This window comes from Mytilus trossulus, chromosome 5, assembly GCF_036588685.1.
Source record: "Mytilus trossulus isolate FHL-02 chromosome 5, PNRI_Mtr1.1.1.hap1, whole genome shotgun sequence".
In the NCBI taxonomy this organism is placed as follows: Eukaryota; Metazoa; Mollusca; class Bivalvia; order Mytilida; family Mytilidae; genus Mytilus; species Mytilus trossulus.
Window position 1 is genome coordinate 72358913 of NC_086377.1, and position 23458 is coordinate 72382370.

Here is a 23458-nt window from a genome sequence, read left to right on the forward strand (position 1 = left end):
TGTGCCTGATGTTTATATGATGAAATCATAATCTTTCAGTCAGTTTAATTGAAGTCTGGAGCTGGCATGTCAGTTAACTGCTAGTAGTCTGTTGTTATTTATGTATTGTTGTCATTTTGTTTATTTTTTTTTTGGTTACATCTTCTGACATCAGACTCGGACTTCTCTTGAACAGAATTTTAATGTGCGTATTGTTATGTGTTTACTTTTCTACATTGGTTACAGGTGTAGGGGGAGGGTTGAGATCTCACAAACATGTTTAACCCCGCCGCATTTTTGCGCCTGTCCCAAGTCAGGAGCCTCTTGCCTTTGTTAGTCTTGTATTATTTTATTTTTAGTTTCTTGTGTACAATTTGGAAATTAGTATGGCGTTCATTATCACTGAACTAGTATATATTTGTTTTACTTTTATTATCTCCCTTTGTTATAATGGAAAAATCCATAGTCTTTTGTATTTTTTTTATTACAAATTTTATGTACAGTTTGATTTTTAAATTATACCATTGAAATATATGTTAGAAAGAATGAAAGTTTTTAGACTGTGTGGGGCCACTAGGCTATCTGCCCACTGTGCACCAGCAAAGAAATATTTACATATGTTTGCCTAGGGAGGGAATCGAACCGTCATACACAGTTAAAGAGAGAAAAAAGCAATTTTAAAGAGTATTTTGAATTGAATTTAATATCAACAGGAGATTTTTCTAGGACATTTTCTCCCCCTTTTTGAACGGACGACTAACGTATGCAAATAAAAGTTGTCCGTTGACAACATTGTTATCCGTTGGGAGTCCGTTGATGTATTTGCCGAATATAACGGATGCATAACGGACACACACCGGATATGTAACGTACGAGTACCGCATAAAACGGACACATAACGAAAGCGTACCGGATAAACGAATGAACAAGATATACGGGAAAATCAAAGGCGCCAATGATAATATATGTACATCGCATAAATATTCATAATATTTCTGTGTGTAGTCTGTTTGACTTCTGTAAGTCTTCTTAAAATTGGTTTTTACTACTAAATGATTTTTTTTTTCATGTATGATATATACGAACTCTTGACTATGATTATCGTAATTTTGAACCAATAATCAAACTAGAGGCTCTTAGAGCCTGTGTTGCTCAAATTGGTCTATGTGTTGATCAATATCATCAATACTAAGTGTAACATATCTGTATCATCAATAATAAATCTGTAATCGTTTATTTTATTTTATTAAAGGCAGCAAAAGGTTTCAAATGGCTATTTTCTAATGGAAGATGATGGGACTGAAGTAGACATCATGTATTTCGAAACCCTACCTGACAATTGTCTGGTAATGATATTAAGTGATGGACAGGTTTGGTCACAACCTTCTTCATCCTCCTCATCTGAACAGACTGGAGATCATTGTTATGGTAAATGTAGAAATAATGTATACAGAAGAGCAAGAGGCAAACATTAATTAACATTAATTATGTGTATCATTGGAATTAACATATTTTGGAGACAAATTTTTTTCTATGAAATTTTTAAGCAAAGCAACATCATCATAATTATTTAAATTTCAAATACATGTTATACTGTGAAAGGATAATTATTCCTGTTGTACTAATTTCTATTATACCCCATTTTGAAACAGTTTTACTTCTGTCTGTCCATCCGTCAGTCCATCAGTAGGTTAGCCAATCTGTCCCATAAATACTTTTTCGTCACATTATTCTCAGAAACTACATTCAGGATTTATAAAAACAAGTCACTTATACTTTGTTATGCAATTTTAGATTCATCACTCAACAACTTCCTGTTTACCTTCTAATCTAAAACTACTGGATCAAATAAAACCAAACTTGGCCACAATCATCATTGATGTATCTAGTTTTAAAATGTGTCCGGTGACCTGGACAACCAACCAAGATGGCCGCCATGTCTTAAATTAAAACACAGGGGTACAAATGCCGTTTTTGGCCTATAACTCAAAAACCAAAGCATTTAGAGCAAATCTGACATAAGGATAAAATTGTTTATCAGGTCAACAGAATATCAATATTGGCTTTCTGGATTTTCTAAGAAAATACCAAGGAAGGTTGTTTAAACACAAGTCTTAGAGGAAAAGATTCAATAAAAGAGTGCTAAACATGATCTGTAACTCCTTGTTAAAGTGTGCAATAAGTATCCTAGCTCAAAATCTACAAGTGTATTGAAGATTGATGTTCATATTTAATCTTTTGAAATATTTGTAGGTTGAAAAAGCTATAGAAGACATCAAGGAATGAAAGAAACACCTTGTCAGGGCCCGTAATCAAGAGCATGCAAAGCGTAATTTAACTGATAAGATGAATGAAAATGAGGCCTTAATAACAATTGACTGGGCTATGAAATTCTTGCCCAGAAATATCGAGAAGGTCAGGTGGATTGGTATGCACTGGCATATCAGTGTGTCACTTATGAAGAAAGGTGTTACATTTGATAGTATCACTCACGTTCATATCTTTGAAAATCCAACTTCCCAAGATGCCGACGTTACCTCTCAAATAATGGTAGATGTAGTAACTGATTTGGTAAAAGTGCTTCCAACTTTAAACAAGTTCCATCTATTTTCTGGCAATGCTGGATGTTACAAATCAACAGCAACATTAACTCAGCTTCACAGTGGATTGGGGGAATTTATTTGACACTTACAATTTCTCAGAATCTCAAAATGGGAAAGGTGAGACTAGATATTTTTTTTTGTCTGTTTAATTAAATAACATACATATAAAGCTGAATCAAGTAGACAAATAGTCAAATTTAGACCAGTCAATACCAAAATTAATAAAATTACCATTTCAAAGTATTTTTGGAGACCAGTCAATACCAAAATTAATAAAATTACCATTTTTAAGTATTTTTTGAGACCAGTCAATACCAAAATTAATAAAATTACCACTTCAAAGTATTTTTTGAGACCAGTCAATACCAAAATTAATAAAATTACCATTTTAAAGTATTTTTTGAGACCAGTCAATACCAAAATTAATAAAATTACCATTTTAAAGTATTTTTTGAGACCAGTCAATACCAAAATTAATAAAATTACCATTTTAAAGTATTTTTTGAGACCAGTCAATACCAAAATTAATAAAATTGCCATTTTAAAGTATTTTTTGAGACCAGTCAATACCAAAATTAATAAAATTACCATTTTAAAGTATTTTTTGCATCCTCAATCTTTTTTTGTTAATCATGGAACAAGAAAGAAATAAACAAGAGTATACACGTTAGTTGCTTAAATATATTAAAAAACTGCCATAAAAAGACTGAATAAAAGAATTTTGACACCATTGGAGATAATTGCTTGGAAAATGTGTTTTCATATATATTTCTGTAAATTTATAAATTATTCTGTGCATTAATAGTTGCCATTTAGAGGAAAGTACTGCTTCTTTCACTTTAAAAAGATCAATATTTTGAAGAACACAACACTCATATTTATTGCAAAAATTGCTGAAATAGCAGTATCTAATTCCCTATTCAAGGTACATTGTTTCCCTTTCAACCACTCAGAGGATAATCCTTGAAAATTTGGCAGAGATCAGTGAAAACCAAACAGAAACGAAGGAGATGTTGGGGCAAATCTTGTCATCGAAATCAGGCCCCAATGATGTTGTTATTGAGGATGTGATACAATCTCCAGCAAAATCTGAAGAGGAGTTGCTGGAGATTATCAGGGAATTAGAAAACCCTGAATTTAAAAAGAAATTGGTATGTAATACTTAGCTAAGTTAAAATATATGTACACGTCACTGTGGTAAAAATATCACTTACAAATCCAAGGTCCGAACTGTACAGTTCAGTTATTGTTTACAAATTGTATTTTAATTCTCATGATGAAAAAGCATCTGGAAGTCCATTCAAAAGTGGAATGATATTCACTTATGAACATCCAGTTTAAATTTGCAAAATTTGTAGAATATCAGTAATTAAATATCTATTTGTAAAAATAGTTGATTTTTATACAACCGCAAATAATTACCAAAATGGAAATATATTATGTTCATGTTAAAAAATGAATGAATCTATAGCTGCTTGTTTTCAAAAATAACTTTGTTGAAACATTTGTATCGTTGTCTATCACATTCTTATAACACATTACAACTGTTTGTTCACACATAACACATATGCCTTGCCTTCAATAAAAAGCCATTCTATCAATGTGCCCATTCATCAATCTCAAATCCTTTCAAAGTTGTAAAAGATTGTTCAAAGTGAAGTTATCACACCTGACACAAGAAAATGGTGGCGATTGACAGTTATCATGATTATTGCAATAATGAATATTAATGGTCGTGCGGCTCTCTGGGGATAATCTTACCTTTGTTTGATCGTTTCATTCTGTGATAATATTAGTAAACTGCGTTTTATAAACACACCGATTTTTTTCAAAACACTTTCCTCGTCAACGTAATATAGACGCAAACACTTAACGGTGCTAACTGTAGCGGAAACTGAAGTTCTTGTTTGAACTTCTGCGCGCTATCTTTGAAAATTTTCATCACACCAAAGTCAACACTGTCTACGATAAACTAAATCGCAATAGATTTCATTTCAAAAGATTAGGTTTTAAAATGGCAAACTCGTCTAAAGTATCAGAAGCAGCTTTGACGGTGTTTTCTTCTTAGTATTTTGGGAAGATTACCAACTTGGTGTGGTTGCCAAAAATGACCTCGTTAACAAAAATGACCTCGTTAACATAGCTGTGTCGGAGCTAACGGAGAAAGTTTCCCGCCAGAAATGTGAGGCCATGTATGGCTCAGAAAGATATCATGTGACTCTGATTGTCGAGGTATATTTCAAATAACTCATCTATGCTAGTGTATTTATATTTTAATGTCTGTTATCATGATACAGAGGTGGATCAAGAAATTTTCCGTATGGGGTCCTGCTCCAGTCTTGTCCAAATAACTCTGATGTCATGAAAGGCCATTATATTTTTACTTTAACACTTTCACAGAAATGTTAAGGTATTATGCAGAGCTGTCCGTTCGCAATCAATACACTTTTGCACCAAGTTATTTTAGAACAATGATTTTTTTTATTGAAATACACTATTCAATTTATAAGCTGAGAATATACCAGATTTTTTGCAAATTTTGCCCAAAAAGAATATTGTAACAAGTCATGTCTCATCACATATGATACAGGATGTTCAAGAAATTTTGAATAATAATTTAAATTTCATAAGAAGTCACTTTCAATAAGGAAATATATATGAAACTCAATTCAGTGACAGTAACACTATACGTAAGTACTGATACCATTAATGTACAAGGTAGCAATGATTTACTTGGATTGATAATTTTGTTGTTAAGTGTGAATTACTTGATCATCAACACCAGTTGAATTTATTCAAGACTTTATCAATCATTTTACAATAGCTCAATAGAATCAAATGTAGAAATATTTGAAAATGCAAATAAGAGGAGAGCCTAAATCCAAAAAATGACTCAATAACTGAATTGAAATTAATTAATATATGTACCAACTCTATCTATGAAGGCAAAAGTAGAGAGGACTTAATAAATATCATTAAGCGTCTTGAATCTGAACTAGAAGTGAACAAATGCAGTGAGCAATCAATACAAACTGAGTTATCAGCTGTTTCTGTTGAGTGCCAAACATCCCAATATGTCAACACGTGTGATGCATCGACCCAGACAAGACCTATTCCAGCTCCAAGACTTTCCAAGTTAAAACTCACAGAAGATCAATGCAAACCTGTCCTTGAGCCAAAATCCCAACATGAAAACTCAAGTCCAAATCCAAAAACTAGCAACAACCATAGTCCAGAGAAAATTTAATCATTGGATCATCAATTCTTAAAGTGATTAGAACTTCTGACCTATCAAAGATCAACATAAGAACATTCAGAGGGGCACACGTTGATAGAATAACAAAGGAAATTATGAATATGGATTTGAAAGCTTATAAGAATATCAATCTTCAAGTTGGTGGAAACGACATAAGTGGTGGAAAATCCTTGAAAGATTTTGAAATTGAATTTGAAAGTTTGCTTCTAGCAGCTCGTAGTTGTAGTAACTCTGACTGTAACAGCATAGTCTTAGGACCCCCTCCCAGGATTGATGTAGATGTTTACAGGGCAAATGTAGCTTTAGAAAGATTATGTCAACACCTTGGCCAAGTTTTTTGTCCATGGATTTATGAGTTTTGAACAGCGGTATACTACTGTTGCCTTCATGTTTATGCGTGACAGCTTCAATCAAAACAATAATTTCTATGTTCATGATGGTATTCATTTCAATTCAAGAGGAACATCAAGATACATCAAAACAATCGATAACATAAAAGGATTAATCAATACACATGATGAATGTGAGAACTGTGGTAAACTAAACCATAAAACATCCTCTGTGTTTATTTTAACAGTTAGTGTTTGTATATATTATATAATCAATTTAGAAAACCATGCATTGACAGCTAATGAAAAGATTTTTAATTCTTATGGTTTTAGTAAATCAAAAGGTATTAGGATTTGTTCTCATAATGTTAATAGGTTTGAAAGTAAATAGGAAGAAATTAAACATAACCTTATGTTTTCTGATAACCAACTTGATGTATTAGGACTGTGAAACATTTTTAACAAAACACACTCCTGATAATGAATTACAAGTACCTGGTTATGCATTTGAAAGAAACTACCCAAGGTGGGGGTGGTCTGATTGTTTACTTTTATGAAACTATTAAATTTTTAAGAAAAGAAACAACATAGAAACGAGGGGTACAGAAACAATGTAGTTTGAAATTAAACCAGATTACAAAAACAACTTTTTTATTATGTTTTATGTATAGGCCACCATAGTCACTGATAGATTAGGTTGATAATTTTGAAAAAGAAAAAAGAGTGACAATGACCATGAATTCAGATATAACAATTATGGATGATTTTAATTTTAAAGCACCAAACAAACCTCCTAAAAAAGGGCTGAATATTTTAGAATCATATAATTTTCAACGACTGATCAAAGAATCCATAAGGGTAACAAAAGATATTAGTACACTGATTGATCATATTTATGTCAATAATCCAAATATGGTAGAGGAATCACATGTGTGTACATATGCAATTAGTGACCATTATCTAAAGATGATATCACTAGAGACAGTTCTTGTTCTGTGAAATTTTCACCTCTGCCATTATTTCATTTACATGTTTCATTAATCCTTCAGGGTACTCCACATTATTCACCACTGCCAATTCCTTAAAGAACCCGTTCATAAGTTGAACCCAACTTCCCCGTTCTCATCTTCATCTCATAGAAAACGTTCCTCAGCTCTATGGTGTTCCTTGCCATGCGGACTACAGTACATCACTGTCTGCTGGATTTATATATGAATAGTATTTTGTACTATATCATCACTGTCTGCTGTATTTTTTAGGAATAGGTACTAGACCACCAATGCAAGCAAGATTTTAATCTATAATGTAAAAAATATTATAAAAATTATGGTCTTGAGGAAACAAAGTGGCCTTCCTTTGATACCTCTTCCATTATATTGTAAGTTCAGAACTTTTTGTTAACAACTTGCGATATGTCGTGTATGTTAGTTCATAGCATTGCTTGAAGTTGTCATCATAGGGATCAAAATTGCATTTGTTTATTGTTCAGTATTTAGATTCGAAGCTAGTTATTTGTGTTGTAGATTGACAACCTCGCTAATTGGTAGTAGCAGGTACACATTAAATCATATAAATGGAGAGAAAATTCTAAACTTCAACTTATTGATGCTTTATTGACTGAAAATGTAAAGAATTAGATAATAGAGTTTGAAATGGTTAATTACGAAGAAAATCAGGTTGGTGTTGATGAGGCTACAGAAAAATTGACAAAAATTTTAGATAATATTTCAAGCCTCTCTTGTAAAGCAACTCCAAAAACTAAAAGGAGGAAGAAGAAAAGGAAATTTTAACAAGTTTGGTCAGACAATGTTATATATGAAACCAAGCGTCAAATAAATAAAATAGGAAACAAAACAAGAAATAATCCAAATAATAATAGTTTAAAGCAAAAGTTTTTTGAGTTAAAAAAAAACTTGAAGAAAATGGTTAAACACAAAAAGTATGAATATAAACAAAAACTTTATAATTGTTTAAGTGAATATATCAATCAAAATCCAAAGGAATATTGGAAAATTTTAAAAATCTCTTAAGAATAAAACAGAAAAAGATGAAATACCAGAGGTATTAATAGATGAATAAGTTTTAATAAAACATTTTCAAGATCAAGGTAAACCTTCATCTATGAATAATGCTTTTATGATATACATTGAATCACAATTAAAGCTATTAGAAAATAATATAGACTTCAAAGCTGAAACAGATGCTCCAATATCTTGTTCAGAAGTAAATAAGGTAATCAGAGGACTAAAACTTCAAAAGTCTGCTGGACCAGATAGAATTATAAATGAAATAATTAAACCTCAAATCAAATAATAATTAAATCAATTGTTAAAATATTTAATTTAATTCTAAAAACAGGTATATACCCAAAATCATGGAAGGACTCATATATAATTGCACTTCATAAGAAGGGAGACAAATCGGATCCCAATAATTACAGAGGTATATCTTTAATCAGTAATCTTCCTAAAATATTCAATGCTGTACTTAATAATAGACTAATCACAGTTGTGGATAAACATCAATTTTACTTCTATTAAAGGACACCGGCCACTTCAAACAATCATGTGTAAAATAAAACCTTTATAGTTAATAAAATCGATATCTTCATGTTGTTATGTGTATTTCTTATCAGGGAATGTGATAATCAGTAATGTATACACAGATGGCCTTGATCGCCCTTGTATGCATATTTTCAGACATGATAACGAGGCTCACGGCTATGACATCACTTGTGTTACCAGCTGTATATTCTCAGTGGTAATACTATATAGATAAGCAGAAATGCCATGAGTATAGGGTTCCATTCATGTCTCATATTACATCCATGTTTTATTTTTATGTAAAAGCAAGTCTTCACGTAGTAGAATTATTTAAAAGTAAGAAGTAATTATTTTTTATTTCGTAAATATAAGTGTAAATATGCCGTATTGTGTGGTTTACGGTTGCAATAGCAATTCTCAATGTGACAAAAATATATATTGGTTTACTTTTCCGAAAGATTCTCAGAGAAATCGTGCTTGGGTTCACTATTGTAAACGACAGGATTTTACACCGTCTAAGCACAGCAGAATTTGTTCTAAACATTTTACCCTAAATCAGTATAGCAGGCACCCTGAAAGACTTTCAGAATTGGGATATCCGGGTGCAAAGGCAGCTCTAAAAGATGACGCCATGCCCGACATTCCTGTAGTTGTAGATGCAGAAAAAGGACCATCTTCTCCTAAAAAGCCTAGGTCGGCCTTCGAAAAAAGACAGAAACGTCAGGTACAATTGATTCTCTTTATTATCCATCGAAACTTTTGTGAAAAATATGTTCATGGTTATCTGTATGGTTTTAATTATTATTATTTATTATATTTGTATATCTTTCTTCCCGTTTTGGTTCAAGTAAAAATTGTCAAAGCATTTATTTTATTTACATGAAAAGGTATATTCATCCATTTACATTATATTACGATCCAATAAAACACTATCAAAGTCATACTAAAATGTTCAGGACTTCTGGGATTTATATTTTTCTCGTAAACTTTTTTTTTATGAAATCAGTCGCTTGTAGAAGAAGTCCGTATATTGACATTCTAAATCTATTATAAAATAAAATAAAGGAGTAAAGGTTTCGTGAGTCTAACTAAAGAAAACAAAAACATATCAATTATTCAATTCCACAGGAAATCTACGACCCGGTCCTTTCCCGAATACAACGACCAAAAAGGTGAATTTACGGGATATATATTTTTTTTTATACATTCATGTATGATTTATTTATGAAAGCAATTTTTAAAATAAAAATTTAATTTCACTATAGGTTCTTCAAGAGGCCTTTAATGAATCATTAGATAAGTCCGTTGACTCCATTGACACTGAAACTGAATCGCCACCCGCACCTGACAGTATGGAGATTCAGGAAGAGGTAGAAATTCCGGTAGATATACCAAAAACATTTGTGTCAAAATCTTTTAACACCGATTACACAAACATGAAAATACAGAAAAATCAAACAGATCCCATTCCGCAGAGAACTAGAAGAAACCAAACATTAAAACCCAAGAGAAAGTCTAAAGGCATTCAGTGTAACCCTTCAGATATTGATTCAGCAAGTAAAGTCGCCACATCGAAGACAAGAACGATAATCGGAAAAATTACAAGCAGTAGCCTTGCACCGGCAGCGACCGAACAAAACAAGGATGACAATGATGAGATTGATGATGATGAAGATGATGTAGATGCATATGATAATGATCCGGATTATATTTATAACGAGTCCGAGGAAGAAGATGGAGACGATGAGTATGGATCTGACGATGAGGAAGAAACAAGCAATTACAGAATGGAAGAATGTAATGATCCAGTTGAAGAAAAGTATTACATGGTCTCTGAAACAGCACTATTTCAGTTACTATCAGTATGTAGAGAGTGTAACAATCGATGCATTCCAATTATTGAATTCAGTAGAGGGACAATGATATCTACATCTTCTGTATGTGCTTTTGGACACGTCTACAAGTGGAAATCCCAAAACTGTCATGAAAGACTACCATGGGGAAATCTTTTGCTTGCAAGTGCCATAATGTTTAGCGGGAATAATACAGCCAAGATTGTAAGACTGTTTGATCAAATGAAACTGAAAGGCATTATTAGTGAACGCTCGGTTAGAAGACTGCAAACAGCATACACATCATGTGCAGTTATCTATGAATTCGACTCCCAGCAAGCAGATCTAATAGCTTCCTTGCAAGGTATGTATATTTCTTCGTAGTGTCACCTCTTTTAATATACTCGCATATCTTTTTATTTATTTCCTGGAATACACGTATCTTTTTATTTATTCTTGGAATATATGTTTATTTCTATCCTCATTTTCTCCCTCTGTCAAATTATGTATCTTGTTAATATATTTTCTGTACAGAATAATTTTATTGTTAATTATATGAATAAGAGTGTTATAATCTTCACGCATTACCCTTTTTAATATTGCAGGTCCAGATAAACAAGTAGTACTTGGTGGCGACGGAAGGTGCGACAGTCCTGGTTATAGTGCTAAATATGGCAGTTACACTCTGATGGACTTGAACACAAATAAAATATTGGACATTCAGCTTGTTCAGGTTTGCATTAATTAACTCTTGATGGATTTCTCAATATAAATCTAAATTAGATCTGTATTAACATGATTACAAATAAATACAGCTTAACATGCATACTTCTTAAAATGGATTGATTGTTGCTGTCCAGTGGCAAGTATTTCATGAACATAACCCAAATCTCATTGTTTATATGTATATATATTTCAGATTTAAATAAGATCTGTATAAATGCTTAGAAGGAAATAGTTAAACACACTTACTACAGATTTATCGATGTTGTCCAGTGGCCAGTATTTCAAGAATTTCCCCCAAATCTTATTGTTTTCATAAATCATGTTGACAAATAATTTCAGTGTTTGCTTATTTTTTTCAGTCCAATGAAGTTAAGGGGTCAACCCATATGGAATTGGAAGGACTTAAGAGGGGTTTATCCCTTCTTATAGACACTAACCATATTGAAGTCTCAACACTTGTCACAGATAGACATGTTATGATTAAGAAGTTCATGAAGGACAACCATCCAGAAATAAATCATTATTTCGATGTATGGCATATAGCAAAAGGTATTACTCAATTAACTTCATACTAGAACTAATTGTATTATCTTATCAAGTTGTGAATAAATCATATTTTATAAATCTGCAATACTCTTAGGCTGTTGATAAAAAATACATTTCAAAATGTTTTCTTTATTCCATTACTTGCAGGAATATCAAAAAAGTTGGAAACCAGAGCCAAAAAAAAAAGACACAGGAGACATAAGACCATGGATAAAGAGCATTGTTAACCATACATATTGGGTGGCTGCATCAAGTGGGGAAGATCAGAACGAAAAAATACACAAATGGACATCAATTTCAAACCACATCATGAATAAACATGTCCATGAGTCTGATGTATTTCCGCAATGTATTCATGGACAGCTTGAGGAACAAAGAGCTTGGCTTAAACAAGGTAAACAAATATCTTAAGTACAAATGGTTTTCATGTTCTATGAAAAAGGGACACTTGTTGTGTTTCATGGCTTTGTACTAATTAAAAAAAAACTATTTTTGAGAAAATGCCTCATCATTTATAGCCATATATGTTTAAACGTTTGCATCTAGCCCAAATTATCGTTTTAATAAATTATATTTTATTTTAATTTTTAGGTTCCAAATCGCATAAACTTGTTCTGGAAGTAATCGAAAGCAAATACTTGCTAAAAGATTTAAAAAAGCTGTCACCAGTGCACCAGACATATGGCCTCGAGGTGTATCACTCTCTTGTGAACCAGTATGCACCAAAGAACACCCACTTCTTCCAATATGCAATGAAAGCAAGGTAATTGATTGTGTACAATATGTCAAAATAACATATACCAAACAAATCAATGAAAGGTGTATACCTGTACTGTAATCATGGTCACCACATGGTATACACATAAACTCATCAGTGGCTAATTTTAAACTTTGAAGCAATAAATTAAAAGTTTAGTAGGTTCCTTATCTTAAAATTTGATAATAATTTTGTAATGTTTTTTCTTCTTCTCCAGAATTTATATTGCTGCATTGCATTACAATGAGAATGGAAATAGACAGCAAGCTGTCACAAAAGCAGGCATCCTGAAATGGAAAAAGTTGTACCCTAAAGCAAAAAAAGGAGAGCAATGTGTTGTCAAACCGCAGAAAGTTCAAGCGAATTATGGTAAGATTTCGTTCAACTTTCTGGTTCAATAATAAAACATAAAAAGCACTATGCAAGACATTTATTTTGTAATAATGTTGGTTTATTTACAGTATTATGAGTCTCTTTTTGTACTATTGGAATCGAAAAAGTTAATATTCAAAAAATGAAGACTGCACATCCAAGTAATGTCATTGCATCTATAAATTTGCACGGTTAATTATGTAAATTAGAGGCTGAGCTATTAGATATAGTTTCTATTTGTCTTGTAGATTATGTTGGAGCTCTTCTGAAAAGAACTTTTGACAGACGAAATAACTTATCAAGCATTAAAGAAGCCTTAGAGGACTTTAACATTGTATACCAGAGACTCCCTCCACTAACAGCATCAAACCCTCAATTTGATAAGGAGGAGCTAATAAGACATCGAACAAGTCGTTTTGCTAGAAACTGACATCATTTCTCGTACATTTGTTTAAATATGTTTTTCGATCATTGTTCCATATAACTCTTCACCATTTAAATTGTATTTACCACAATTTACATCATGTAGTCGAGTGTTTTTATCTTTCAAAGCTCTGTTTGTGGAAACATGAAATTTACCAAGATTTTAACCACAATGATTTTTTTTCAAATGATCATGGCCTGGCATATTTGAATCCAGTAAAGTCCTCAGACGGGAATGCCTCCCTAATTTTTAATACTGCACATGCTGGTATCACCTTTCTTCTTTTTTTGCCAAGTATATGCCAGATCCAACGAGTGAACCGTCTGTAAGCAACATATCTATATAATCTGAAAAAATAGCATATTAAACAAATTATTCATATTCTTTTTACAAAGTGATACAGTGATACTCAAAGCTTGAACAAGGATATTATTTTAACTGATATATCAGTATGCTTAAAAAAGTGATCAAGATGAGAGTTCATATTTTCATGATGATACATGTATATTTTGTATGTTTACTCAGATTTATTTATTTAGCCTTAAGCTTTTTGCAATTCATCATCAGCTTGGTCTTGACTTTTTTTTTTATATTGTTTCTGATTAAAATTGTAAATAAAAAATGATAGTTGTGAAGTTAAATTTATTTTTAATCATCAATATTAAATTGAACTTACTCATGAATTGGTTAATTGTCGTCTATTGGTCCCTGCCTTTCAACAAAGTCATACAAAGAGACCTCAATGACATGTCTATTTAAACAGTTTCCAGTGAACCCCTCATGATCTGTAATACAATCGAGGTCCTCATCTTCCATTTTTTCTGCAACTGGACCAACTTCCTTTCAACAGAGGCATTCATCCACAGTGGGCATTGCAGCGCAGTGGTTACAGTCACACCTGGGAAATTTATTGTACAACGTACATGTAGATTTGACTATTTTACAATAAATCCTCAGTAAGATCTATTATCATGTAAATTTATAAAAAAAACTGTCAAGTAATTCATAAAAAAAAGTTACAATGCATCAATGTGAAAAGAATAGCATGATGCATTTTATTATCAATTCAATATTATTGTGTCAATTGAATATTTCTTTTGAATTAAAACTTATAGTTTCTATGTCTTATTTGACTCTATATGTAGGTAAGGAAGTGTTAAATATGCGACTGTATAGTACTGTAGGCACATGTGTATGATATACATGCCAACCCCCCTTTTTTTGTTGAAGAACAAAAAACGAACGAAAACGTTTACATCTAGGAGGCTTGGTAATGTGAAGTATTTAATCATGTTAGACAGTATTAGACAATCAATCCCTAAAAGCCAAAATACACGTCATATGAGTAATCGGGGGGAAAAGGGTCTATTCTTATTTATATAACAAACTTTTATTTTTAGAAAAATATAAATACACTAGTGTCACGTGACTTTAAACTGAAAGTAAAGACATTTCCCAAAAAAGTCAAAAGTGCAGGTGCAAGATGAAATCGGATCGCCCTGATTTTGGGCTCGTTGTAATCAGGATAACTTGTTTTACTGGAAAAGTGCTGCCACTTAATTTTCATTAGAGGTTTTGTAATTAAAAAACAATAAAACATGGAGAATTTAATCGATTTATTGTTTTTTTGGCACTTCGGGTTGTGAAATTTCTTTTACACGAACGCTATATAACTAGTAGCAGCACTTTTCGAAAAGTTTGAAATGTTGCCTTTCTACCAATACCAGCATGCAGTGGGTTGGTATAGCTCTTGCACCTGCACTTTTCAATTATTCTAACATGTTGTAGCATAATCGCCCTAAAATGCACGAAAAAAGCGTTTGAAAGACCCTCTAGTAGTCGGATCGGCTGACGGGAAAACTACGTGTATATTTTGTTTTCACCGGCGTTTTATTTGATAATATGTTTGTGCGAAGTTTGAAACAACTATTGTCTTATTGCTATTTAAATTATTGAAGGCAAAAAACATAATTATTCAGGTCATTATTATACACCCCAAACGTGGGTTACATGCATGTAGTGTTGGGGCATGCAGCCTTCCCCCTTTTTTGTTCAAATCCGGAATCGCATCTCGGGTGCTTGTATAGTTCTTGTTCTACAAATCAAAGTTCAATATATAAATTAATTTAATAGATAAGCCTACAAGGTCATTATTATACACCCCATACGTGGGTTACATGCATGTAGTGTTGGGGAATGCAGCCTTCCCCCTTTTTTTTGGTTCAAATCCGGAATCGCATCTCGTGTGCTTGTAAAGTTCTCGTTCTGCAAGTAAAAGTTCATTATATAAATTTTAATAGATTAGCCTACTAGGTCTCTTCTAGTGTTTGTGTATTGTGAATCATTAACATTTTAATGAAAAAAGCTGCATTAATAAAGAAATTGGGTGTGTCATTGGTTATGTTTAAATTATAAATATACTTAACTCCTATCTGCATCACATCAATAGATGGAGATTTTATTTGTTGAATATCTCCTGCTTATCAAGTGTGACTGGTATCAATTGTAAATCATGATTTGTCACTTTTAGATTCATTCTGGTGATTCTTTTGCATCTATTTGCCAGTTTTTTTGTATGGCTTGCTTTTTTTTATTATGTCGGACTCCATAGTTATTTCCTGCGTCTTATTACACAGAATATTCCCTTTCAACCAATCTGGAGCAGTATTTGACTTATTCTAATATCCTTACAGTTACTTGGTAAAATTATTCTGCCCTACTTTTACTGATTTTATTATGTTTGTAATTCAAAGGCATACATTTTAAAATTTGTACACCAGCATTAACATTGGGGATATAATTCCTTTTTTCATAGAATGTGTGAGTTTCAATATTTGCACAAACTACCTTTTGGAGTAAAGATTAAAAGATAAGACATTGAGTACCCAAAATTTTAAAAAAAACAAACTTTGTGCTCAATAATTTATGCTTCCACTCCATGTATATACCAGTTTCAAAAATTATTTCAGATGCATACATTGTATACGACTTATTTTAATCTCATCTGATGTGTTTCAGATTTAGGTATATATGTACAGTGTACATTGTACCTATATAGCTATGATTCAATCTGCAGCCTTGTAAATATATCATCTTAATTTCTCAACCTCAAAAGACATCAAAGAATACAATTCTATCATGAAGTTGGAAATAGTGACCTATTTTTTACTGCCGCTCATTTCATATTAAATTCCTGCCTTCTGTGCAAAGTGTCCACCAATACAAATGGACAGCAAAGAAATAGTCGTATGTGCTTATGTGACATTCAGCACAATCAATCAATTGTGTTTTCATTATTAAGTGCCATAATATTTTAATTCAGGTTCATCATGTTCATCTCAAAGATGTTAAAATCAGAAAACTTATTTCCTATCAACTGCTGAGATTGGAGTCAACTGAAATAGTATTTCTTTTTTGTCCTAATAGAAGAAATTTTATGTACCAGAATATACATCTAAATACAGAATTAACTAACTTAATATAATTTATACATAACCACAATCCCGAAGTGTCAGATCAATCAGAATGAATCCATTTCCATGATATAGGGGAAAGGACAATTAGTCAGACGGAAACTCATAAAATGATACAATGTATGTACGTGTTAACCATGTTAACGGTTATAGAACTACAATGTACTGCCTACCAAAAATCATGGGTTAATCTTTACCTGATCCAATCACAAAAAATAACACAACTTAATTGTTAATCAAAACTTCATTGGCAATTATACCACATCATCTTTTTTTTTAATGAAATTCTAGCTGTACTACATACATGTAATTACATGTATGATGCATTCAAATTTAAAATATATAGAAAGTAATTTCTGTCTGTGTGTTGGAAATGCTGTCTCATTGCCATACAAATGTACATGTAAAATGTATTTATGCACATGATGCATATGGTAATATAATGATGTACATGTATATCTAACATCAGTTGCTAATCTTGCTAGATATAAGATTTTTTTATACTGTGGAAATATTCCATCACAAGTTTCCAAGTATACCATGTATACCAGTAGAAAATTAAATGCATATGAACATGTTAATGTACATATGTACAAAAGAGCAACTACATGATAAATGCAAGCAAAGAAAAATATCCAACATTTTTGGGTTCAAACATTCTGTGGATGTTACATTTGTACATTTGTACAGAGGTCTTGCTCAGTATTGAAGGCCAACATCAATATGACCAACAACTGAAATCAAAACACTTTATAATGCTTTTGAACATTTTGTAAACCTGTATAGTCTGTGTTATGAAATGAGATTGAAATATAAACCATGACAAAATATGATTTTCTTGTTCTCTGGTGGCTAATACATGTATATGACTAGTTGTTCTCTGATTGAGAGTTGTTTCATTGACAATCATATGTCATGTATGTCATATTCTTACTTTTATAATTACATGTACATGTAACTACATGGGTGGTGCATCAGTGAATTGCATGCTTACATTTGTACATGTACAATGTACATGATGTAATTTGTATATGTCTGAAATGTACATATGATATCTGTAAGTTTTCTGGTAGGATTAATATCTATATTGAATTACTTTTTACATCGCTTTCCTGTAATTGCCATAAAAATAACAAAACACTCATAGAAGTCTTATAAATGAATATTTCAAAATTCCCCTTTACCATGTTTACAGTTCAACTGAATATCATATGTCTATCTGTAGATCTCTCACTCGTCTTGGTTAGATATTGCAGATTTTTTAAAACATTTCATGAAAGAGACAAAAAAATTACATTTCTGACATCCGTGAAATACAATATTTTAACTGAAATCCTTTTTGAAACTCCTATTTTAAGACTATTCACAAATCTCCAAACGGCCTTTATTATGCATATTTGGTATTCCTTTTAACTGTCACATGTGTCAAGTAAAAACTCTTTAAGATGGTATACATCAACTTCAATAATGATGAAAAAGAAGTTAAATTGTCCAATTAATAATATTCCTCTCTATTTCAGCATCAATACACTAAATTCCAATTTATTTGGTTTTGAAACAGTCAATGCTTCTACTTAGTACGGTGCATTATGTAGAATTGCTGTCATTTTTCTATTTTTCATGGACATATTTGGTGGCTTTCTAGACAAATTTTAATCAGATCTTCCATAATGGCCATGATGAGTTATAAGTAACTTTTAACTGGTGTCTGACTGCAGGTCTTCATCCCTGAAATATGAAAATGCAAATATAATACAAGTACAACATGTACAATGTATATATCAAATGAAATTTTCAATATGAGAAAAGTAATCAAAAGTTAGTGCAAACATACTTCTTCAAAAAGTACTGTTAAAATGCTAACAAAATAATTCTCGTCCTTTTTTACCAGTAGTAATGTCTTCATTCAACATTTGAACAAAAAATTTTCCAAACACATTTTAATAAGGCGCACTATGTAATAAATATTTAAATATTATGTTGAACTTCATTATTTTGTATCTCCTTTTCCAAATGTGAACAATGACAGGAATACTTCAATATCAACATGATCAATATCAAGAATCCACAAGAAATTTTAGCTAGCAAGTTCAGTATATTATTATTATTATGGTTATAGGCATATCTGTGATGTCTGTGTAAATAAATATTACTGCTCGTACATATATATACAGACACTGAAGGACGCCTCCGGGTGCGGGAATTACATGTTGGTGACCTTCTGCTGTTATTTTTTTTTTATTTGGTCGGGTTGTTGTCTCTTTGACACATTCCCCATTTCCATTCTCAATTTTACTTCATTTTGAATTCAGAAATTATCATGATTTATATTAAGTACATTAATTATTGTATTGCAATTCTTGAAGAATGGGAAAAAAAAGTGAATTTGTAGGATACTTATACAAGTGAATCTTATTTACTTGTACATGTTGTATGGGTAAACCAAAAAATGGCATAGTTATGTCCCTTACACATTCAGAATGTTTTACATTGTACTTCTTTTACATCCTTTTTTCTTGAATTCTTGAGATTTCTTTGCACTAATCGAATTTTAAATTCTGTACTCTCTGCAGATGTCTTTACCAATCATTTAAGTGTATTGCAAGACAATGAAAATCCCATTTGTCTGTTATCTTCACAACACTGCTCATTTACAAGCCTCAAAGGAGCAATTTTTGAAGGCCTTGCACAAATATACAAGATCTTTGCTCAATCAATTTCTTTGATGGATTCATATAATGAGATGAAACATTGAACTTAAAATAAAAAAAAAATTGAGCTAAACTGGGAAAAATCACCATGATCATTAAAGGCATGATTCACATCTCAAAACTTGAGGATTTTTTTTAGGATTGAAAGAAATGTTTACATGGTTTACTTGTACAAGTAAATTTTTGAGAAAATTAAGGCTAGATTATTCAAACATTATCTTTTTACTTATACGTGTTATGTGTATTTTTTTTTACTTCTTCAAGTAAATAAAATAAACTTGTACAAATACATGTATTACCCATGACTATGTATGTGTCTGTAATATTTAATTGAGCACTTGTTGTTTGTTGCTGTTTGTTTGTTTGTTTGTTTGTTCATTCACTTTTTTCTCACATAAATAAGACCATTAGTTTTCTACTTCAACAGGTTTATCAATATTATGATTTGGCGCCTTTTAGAGAAGACAATGTGGCAGAATGTGTTTTTCTCATTGTTGAAGGCCATAAGGCCTAAATGATGACATATATATAGTTTTTAATTTCTGTTTAACTTGGGACCCTTCAGGTGAGTCGTCCCATTGTACATGTACAATAGTTAGATCATGTAGATAATTGCAGGATAAAACAATTTACCTGTCTATAATACATGTAATGAAGCTCTCCAAATTCAAACCAAACTTTATAATTCATCACAGCTTGAATGGCATACTGTAACCTCAATCCTGTTATTGTCAGGTGACCTAAAAGAAAAAGAGAATGTAATTATAAACTTTTTTTTAAAAATAAAGGAGCATGAAAAATTGAAAACAGCAGGTTCAATAATTTCATGCGTCCATAGCACTTTTCTGGCTGAGTCTGGATTGACCTTCATCAGGAACGCTCAAAGCCAAACATTTAAAATCCAAAGATGTACAAGTAGTGAATAAAATTACAGAGCTATAAGATAAGATACTTAAACAGGAAAACAAACGGTCTAATCTATATAAAAAACAAGAAACGAGAGACACTTATAAATTACATAAACAAACGACAACTACTGTACATCAGATTCCTGACTTAGAACAGGTGCAAACATTTGCAGCGGGATTAAATGTTTTAATGACAATGTTTATATTAATGCAAATTAAATGAACCCAGGATATGCATGTTGCTAATTTTTGCTCGTCTTAATGTAATTTTTATGATTAACTAGAAGTGCTGAGAACACTGCTCACAATAGCCAGCCCCCTCCCCCACAAAAAATATAAAATACTATAAAACAAACAAGTGAATCTGTGAGCTACTGATCACTTTTGATACCCCCATACACTTTAAGAATTTTAAGGTACACAGGAATTTGTTGAGTGATGAATATGAAAAAGCATCACACGGTATTGCTGACTCATATAAACCCTCAAACCAAATTTAAGAAGTCCATGTTATTTTCCTGAGAAAGATGCGACGAAAAATATTCAATTCTGAAAAGACAGACAGACTGAATTTAATATACCGTCAAAATTGACCGTTTCTAAACAGGCTGTGGCCTTTTCCATTTAATAAATGATATGATTTGCATCCGTTCATGCTTGTACACAATTGTCTGTTATAACAGAATACACAGCTTTATTACAATTGTTTTTTTTCCTGCCTCTTGGACATGAGGTCTCGCAATGAAAATTTTAAAAATACCATTATGGCTCGATTCTGTTTACTGGGGATATATATAGCTGAACACTGAACAGGGACACAGTTCAGATATTTGATATCATCCATGTACTCTAATTTTAGAGGGAAAGTGAATGCAGTGACTATTCAATTTTAATACTGATAATAATTATTATAAATACTGTATAAAAATAATATGTCATGTACATGATGTATGTCAAAAGCACGAGAAGTTAAAGAGTATGACAGGAAACATGGAAAATAAAGAAGGGGAAACATGAAGCACACATCAAGTCATCCTACTAAACACGAAACATAGAAGATAAAACGTCTGAACACGAAAACAAGTTGGTGACCTTCTGCTATTGTCTGTTCTATGGTTGGGTTGCTATCTCTTTGACACATTTTAATACGAAAGACACGGAAAATATGTTCTCATAGTTTATGACTTTATTCATTATAGGTTGAAAAATACACAGTGGCGGATCCAGGAATTTTCATAAGTGGGGGCCCACTGACTGACCTAAGAGGGGGGCCGCTTCAGTCACGCTTCAATGATTTCCTATATAAGCAACCAAATTTTTTCTCAAAAAGGGGGGGGCCCGGGCCCCCTGCCCCCCCCCCTAAATCCGCCTCTGATACAGGCAAAGTTTAGATTTTTAAGAAGTGTCCTATATTTTGACTTTAGTGGAACCTTATTATCTGATCTCTGCAGTGCACAAGCCATTCCCTCTGCATTTTAGTATATATCTCTAGATTGTAATACCTGAAAGCGATAAATTACACCTTTCATCGTGTAATGTGTTTTCGTACTAATAACAATTTTCACTGCTTACAGTTTTCACTGTTGAGTTTTTATTCCGGTGTTTGCTCAAATTTAAAAAGCATGTCCTGTAGATTAATTTAAGGTATCTAGATTTTTTTTCAATGCTTACTACGATTTTTTACTGTTTCCGATTACTTTGCGATTTTTGTATGTCAAAAAAACGGCATCATATGTTTTCGTATGAAATAAAAATTGGATCAGTACACGGACAGGAAATGACTACAAAATCCGGAAATTAATATTTTCTAAAGTCGTGGTTCTAATGATCGCTTGAATCATAAAAAAAGAAAATAAATACTTTTCAGTACTAAAAATTACTAGTAAATAGTTTTAGGTTGGTAAAGTGTGTGCTGAAATTTTAAGATTTTGATTAATTTCAGATTGGCACCTGGTTTGTACAAAATACATTATTTTTTCTAAAATAAAATGCAGTTTTTAAAATTTAGGATTAAATATAAAAAGTCAAGACTGTTTCATCTTCATGAATCAAGGATGTATACAAAAAAATTATAAATGAAATATTGAATAATTAGATTTTGAACAACCATTTTATATAAGAACCCTACTAATTTTAACTCGCTGGTTTGTAATTAAAACGGCCCAAAAACACATGACAGTCATATGTCTTGAAGATCCGGTAACTGACTTGCAAAAAACATATCTGGACTTTATTTTAACCCTTCAGAATTTTTTTTTTATAGCTATTTTAGTGATGCATATTTTTGACATTAAATAAAAATGGCTAAATAGGTCAGTTTTATTTAATATGTTCTAACGTCTTTAAAAAGCGACGTTGAATATGTTTTAAATATGTCAAGTTGTAGTGGTGTTGTTGTTCTAAATATAGAAACCGAAAAACACGCCACAATGTACGCGTATGCAGCCGAAACCGACGAAATGTGGTTGATACGAAAACATATGACATACGAAAACATATGACACGACGATAAGTCGTGTTTTGTCCAGACATTGGATCATATTGAATAAATTTTCCATTTGTTCTCATCAGTTTCTCCAACCAGGTCGTTATAATCTCAACTGACAAGTGCACGGCTACTTTAGTAATTTTCAATTAACCAACTTGCAAACTGCAAGCTTCGCAACTACATTGAATTTCCAAATAAGGTAAACAGGTGGGCGGAGCTTAAACTCCGCTTGCTATTTTTCTTTTGATAAATACAGCTTTCACTCAAATTATTTCCATTTCCTGATGTGAAAATACATTATAATATTAAAAAAGACACCATATGCCATATATTTCATTATTCATGCGATACGCGTACCTTACCTATTGCTACATTTGTTACTGTGTCTGCAACGTCAAAAGTCGCCCGCCATTACACATTCTGATCTAGATAGGGGAAATAACTCCTGCACTGTTTTTTTATTCGGTTTTGCGGGAAAACCACCTTAATGTCGCTGCGAGTTATAAATGGC

At 32.0% G+C, this 23458-nt stretch overlaps 1 protein-coding gene and 1 long non-coding RNA gene across 3 annotated transcripts; one reads left to right on the forward strand and one right to left on the reverse strand.

The window, feature by feature from the left end:
* Positions 1 to 8954: 8954 nt before the first annotated feature.
* On the forward strand, positions 8955 to 12173 carry LOC134717453 (uncharacterized). The gene is made up of 5 exons (XM_063579988.1): positions 8955 to 9434; positions 9976 to 10906; positions 11148 to 11275; positions 11628 to 11817; positions 11962 to 12173. The coding sequence occupies exons 1-5, from the start codon at positions 9090 to 9092 to the stop codon at positions 12039 to 12041; spliced, it is 1674 nt and encodes a 557-aa protein (XP_063436058.1). The 5' UTR covers positions 8955 to 9089; the 3' UTR covers positions 12042 to 12173.
* Positions 12174 to 17986: 5813 nt separating this feature from the next.
* On the reverse strand, positions 17987 to 23458 carry LOC134719145 (uncharacterized). 2 transcript variants are annotated; one of them, XR_010107519.1, is made up of 3 exons: positions 23310 to 23458; positions 20185 to 20291; positions 17987 to 18568 (listed from the first exon to the last, which is right to left on the reverse strand). It is a non-coding gene; the product is annotated as an uncharacterized LOC134719145 (long non-coding RNA). The 2 variants fall into 2 exon arrangements; XR_010107520.1 differs by having other exon boundaries at positions 23305 to 23407.

Coding starts and splice junctions, on each gene's coding strand:
- LOC134717453 (XM_063579988.1), top strand. CDS start 9,090: ATGCCGTATTGTGTGGTTTACGGTTGCAATAGCAATTCTCAATGTGAC. Junction 10,907..11,147: donor TCTAATAGCTTCCTTGCAAG/GTATGTATATTT, acceptor TTAATATTGCAG/GTCCAGATAAACAAGTAGTA. Junction 11,818..11,961: donor TGTATGGCATATAGCAAAAG/GTATTACTCAAT, acceptor CATTACTTGCAG/GAATATCAAAAAAGTTGGAA.